General features: G+C 57.9%; 1 protein-coding gene across 1 annotated transcript; it reads right to left on the minus strand.

The window, feature by feature from the left end:
- Positions 1 to 1,108: 1,108 nt before the first annotated feature.
- Positions 1,109 to 4,031, minus strand: PRAF2 (PRA1 domain family member 2). Its single transcript, XM_003807245.4, has 3 exons — positions 3,766 to 4,031; positions 2,390 to 2,607; positions 1,109 to 1,965 (listed from the first exon to the last, which is right to left on the minus strand). The coding sequence occupies exons 1-3, from the start codon at positions 3,942 to 3,944 to the stop codon at positions 1,826 to 1,828; spliced, it is 537 nt and encodes a 178-aa protein (XP_003807293.1). The 5' UTR covers positions 3,945 to 4,031; the 3' UTR covers positions 1,109 to 1,825.
- Positions 4,032 to 4,398: the final 367 nt, after the last annotated feature.

Genomic DNA, 4,398 nt, shown 5'->3' on the forward strand with positions numbered 1-4,398 from the left:
TTGGTAATATAAATGGTGATAACAAAGACTCTGTCCTTAACCTCCCTATACATTTTTTTAAATTTTTTATTTTTTTGAGACAATGTCTCACTCTGTTGCCCAGGCTGAAATGTAGTGGCGCGATAACGGCTCACTGCAGCCTTGACCTCCTGGACTCACAATCTTCCCACCTCAGCCGCCTGAATAGCTGAAACTACAGTTGTGCACCACCATACCCGCTAATTAAAAAAGAAAAAAAAATTGTAGGCCGGGTGCGCAGTGGCTCACGCCTGTAATCCTAGCACTTTGGGAGGCCAAGGTGGGCAGCTCACGAGGTCAGGAGATCAAGACCATCCTGGCTAACAGTGAAGCCCCGTCTCTACTAAAAATACAAAAAAATTAGCCGGGCGTAGTGGCACGTGCCTGTAATCCCAGCTACTCGGGAGGTTGAGGCAGGAGAATCGCTTGAACCCGGGAGGCAGAGATTGCAGTGAGCCGAGATCATGCCACTGCACTCCAGCCAGGGCGACAGAGCAAGACTGTCTCAAAAAAAAAAAAAAAAAAAAAAGTAGAGATGGGGGTCTCATTATGTTGCCCAGGTTAGTCTCAGACTCCTAGGCTTGAGCAGTCCTCCTGCCTCAGCCTCCCAAAGTGCTGGGATTGCAGGCGTGAGCTACCATGCCCAGCTTTTTGAGACAGGTTCTCACTGTTGCCCAGGTTGGAGTGCAGTGGCACAATCACAGCTCACTGCAGCCTCTACCTCTTAGGCTCTGGCCATCCTGCCACAGCCTCCCAAGTAGCTGGGACTACAGAAGCACACCACCATGCCCAGCTAAATTTTAATTTTTTTGTAGCAATAAGAGTCTTGCTATATTGCCCAGGCTGGTCTCAAACTCCTAGCCTCAAGTGATCCTCTAGTCTCAGCCTCCCAAAGTGTTGGAATTACAGGTGTGAGCCACTGCACCTGTCCTTCCCTGTGCTTTAATGCTGATCCAGAGGTAATAAGTTCAAGGAAGGGCCTCAGAGATCACCTCTTCAGCCCACATATTCAGGAAGAGTCTAGCAGAATTGAAAAGTAGGCCACTTCTGTCCTTTGAAATGTACAAGGACTTTACCCAGGAGGCTCAAATTGGCATGAGAGATGCAACAGGCTTTATTGTTGCAGCAACACTAACATATACGCCCCATTCCCTGCTGAGGCCTGTCCCCACCTCACCCCTTGGTTGTCGATGGTGTGGAACATTGGGGTGAGGGGCAAAATGCCTAAGCAGAGCCGGAGGGAGGCAAATGGGACTGGTGAGGGTCGGGATCACCTGGACCAGGGGTCCAACAGTCAGGATACCCGACTCCATCCACACAGGGGCATGGAACACTTGGGTTCTGAGTTCAAGATTTGGCAATGTCTTGACCTGGGTTGGAAGGTAGGGTGGGGTCTGGAAAAGCTTTGGTCCAGGGTTCAAGATTTGAGAGTGCCTTGCCCCAGGCCCCAGGCCCCAGTTTGGGGATGAGCATGGAGAAGGGTGGATGGGAGTGTCTCTGGGTTCACAATTTGAAATTGGCCATGGATGCTCTGGCCTGAAGCCCGAGTTTTGGGGCTGGATGTAGGTGGCTCTTGGTCCTAGGTTCAGGGCTGGGGAAGACTCTTGTCCCTAGGTAATGGGGGCTGGGTGTGAGGGATATCTTAGTTTGGGGCTGGCGTGGGGGTAGGGCGGTCACAGATGTCCTGTTTTGTTTGGGCAGGGGGCTCTAGGCTCCTGTTTTAAGTGCTGGGAAAGGGCTCTGGGTCCCAATTATGGGCTGGGGGTGGGGTGGTATTCTCCAGGTCCTGGGTACAGATCCCAGGGGCCTAGGATCCAGCCTCCTGCTCTTGTCCCAGTGCCTCTAGTAGCAGGCCCATTGGCGTCCGCTTGAGACCAATGCTCTCGATCTTGTTCTCAATCTTGCTCTTAAGGTTGCGCAGGCGCAACGAGGCGTGCACCAGGATCACTGTGGGCGGCACCGAGAGGGGTGGTCAGTGGAATAGACCTCAGCCTGCAGCCAACCGGGGCCCACCGAAGGGAATTGGCGCGCAGGCAGGCCAATGGAGTGGTGAGCAGCCAGGACGCCTCAGATACTGAAAGCGTGGCCGAGTAATTGGCTTGGCAACGTGGGCATGGCCAGGGAAGACGCCCGGTAACGGGGACGTGGCCAGTGGAAGGCACTTAACACCAAGAGTGAGATAGTAAAGGCGATAATAAAAGGGGTGTTCCCAGAAGGGGGAACGAAGCCCGGGAAGGCGCTTTTAGCGGGGGCGTGGCGAGGCCCTCGGGTTTCCCAGCCCCCTCTCAACCCGGGGACCGGCAGGGCTGGCCTGGTGCCTTAAGCATGCTCTGGCTGCTTTCCTGGCTATCTCGGGGTAGTGGAGACTCACGAAGCACCGGCCCGGCGATGCTGAACAGGAAGGTGCAAGCGCCGCCCGCGACCCAGAGCACCAGGAGGCCGACGGCAAGCACTGCGGCCAGGCAGGCTGCAGGGTGGCTGCGGCGGCAGCGGCGCACAGCTGCGCGGGTCTCAGCTGCCCACACCAGCACGCCGAGGGCCACCGCCACTACCAGCGCGCTCAGGAGCGTATGAAGTGGCCGCACGTACCTGCGGGTACAAGGGAACCAAGCTAGCCGGCCGGGCGGAGAGACGGCCTCCGGACCACCACCCACCCTGGGCCCCAAGAGCCAGGGTCTCCCGTCTCCGGACACTCCAGCCTGGCACATCCTCCCACCAGCCCTGTCTCCAGCAGGCCCATCTGCCAGGGCTCCCGACTCACCCTTGTAGACCCCTCCTTTCCTCCTTGTCAATTCCACTGTCCTGTCTTCCTCAGGTCCCCGCTTCAGGCCCTCCCATCCTGCTAGACACTCCCCACACCCCCGGGCTCCCAACACTTCCCTGGACTTTCCTTCCGACTCTGCCCCCGTAGGGCCCCTCATCAGCCTGCCCGCAAGCTCCCCCTTTAACACCAGCCCCTGCAAATCCCTCTTTCAGGCCTTCTGTCTTCACACGTTCCCCTCTCCCCAGGCCTAGGGTCCTTATAGGACCGCCCTCCAGGCTCCCATTTCCCTATAGATTCCTCCCTCCATCATTGCTAGGACCTCTTCCAGGTCGTCAGCCCCACTCTGAACTTTCAGCACTGCTCAAGTCCTTCCTCCAGATTCTCCATCCCTCTCTGGTCTCAGGCTTTCCAACCATGGATCCTCCTCCTGGGCCCAAGTTCCCCAACAGGTACCTGCCCCTGGCGCCTTCCAATCATAGCCAGGCTCCCCTCCAAGACCGGATCCCCAATAAATACATCTTCCAAACCCTCCAACTTTACCGTCTATTTCCCGGTCTCTGCCCTAAGTACTCCAGGGTCGGCCTCAATCTGGCCCCATCATTCACATCACACCCCCCCTACGCCCCTCAAGTACTCTCATGTCCCCCTTTCGGGCCCTCCTTTTCTTCCGGTTCACCTTCCAGCCCACTTTCCCCTTCAGTCCCACACTTGTCTCCATCCTCCCCATATCTTCCCTGCAGACCCCCATCCCCCGCAGGCCCTCCTCATCAGCCAGGCTCCATCTCCCTGAGGCCCTCCTTATAACTAGGCTCCACCTCCTTCAAGGCCCCCCTTCCAAGCCCCTCAGGCCGTCCATCTCTACTGACTTCGCCCTTCCCGGCCTTGCATCCCCCTCAGGTTCCCCGTCCTGGTCCTCAAAGACCTGTGGGTCTACCCCCACGCTCTGCAGACGTCCCTGGCCAACCGGCGCCTCCCTCCCTCACCCGGCGAGAGCGAGGCCGATGCCGAAGCAGAGAAGGTAGTTGGTTTGGTAGTAAAGGAGGTTGTTGATGACGCGGTGGCACCATCGCTGCGGGTCGCATGGATCCGGAGCCGCCAGACGCGCCGACCCCAGAACAAAGTCGTCCAGGGCGCGTAGCGGTGGCAGCCGCACCTCCGACATCCTGCCGGTTAATGTGGCTGGACCAGCCAGGAGGGGGCCGGGCTACAACAACCGTTACGCCCCTCGCCATCGCGGGGCACACCGGGAAATGGAGTCTGGGCTGGGCAGCTTTTTCCTAACCTTCTAGGTGGATTGCGCAGGGGCGGCGATGCACGTGACCGGAAAAGCAACTAACACGCCGCTCAGGAAAGCAGCAAAGGCTGCCGGGAAATCAAGCCTTTGCCACGGAGCGAAATGCTCCCAACCCTTAAAACTGCCATCCACCCCCGCGCGGGGCGCCGCAGGGGCTGCTCCGGGCGGTGCCAGCGGCCCAAGCACAAAGTAGCCAGACAGATAAGAAAGGAGGGACTGTCACAAGGATCCGAGTTGGATTCCACCTCCTTCCTGTCAGCGCCCAAGAGGGTCACATTTCTCCAGGAAACTCCATGCCCCGCCCCTGAGGTCAAGCCGTAAA

This window comes from Pan paniscus, chromosome X, assembly GCF_029289425.2.
Source record: "Pan paniscus chromosome X, NHGRI_mPanPan1-v2.0_pri, whole genome shotgun sequence".
NCBI lineage: Eukaryota > Metazoa > Chordata > Mammalia > Primates > Hominidae > Pan > Pan paniscus.

Excerpts from the sequence above, each read along its gene's own strand:
- PRAF2 (XM_003807245.4), bottom strand. The coding sequence starts at position 3,944 with ATGTCGGAGGTGCGGCTGCCACCGCTACGCGCCCTGGACGACTTTGTT. Across the intron at positions 2,608-3,765 it reads ATCGGCCTCGCTCTCGCCGG|GTACGTGCGGCCACTTCATA; the intron begins GTGAGGGAGGGA and ends TTGTACCCGCAG. Across the intron at positions 1,966-2,389 it reads CATCGCCGGGCCGGTGCTTC|TGATCCTGGTGCACGCCTCG; the intron begins GTGAGTCTCCAC and ends TGCCGCCCACAG.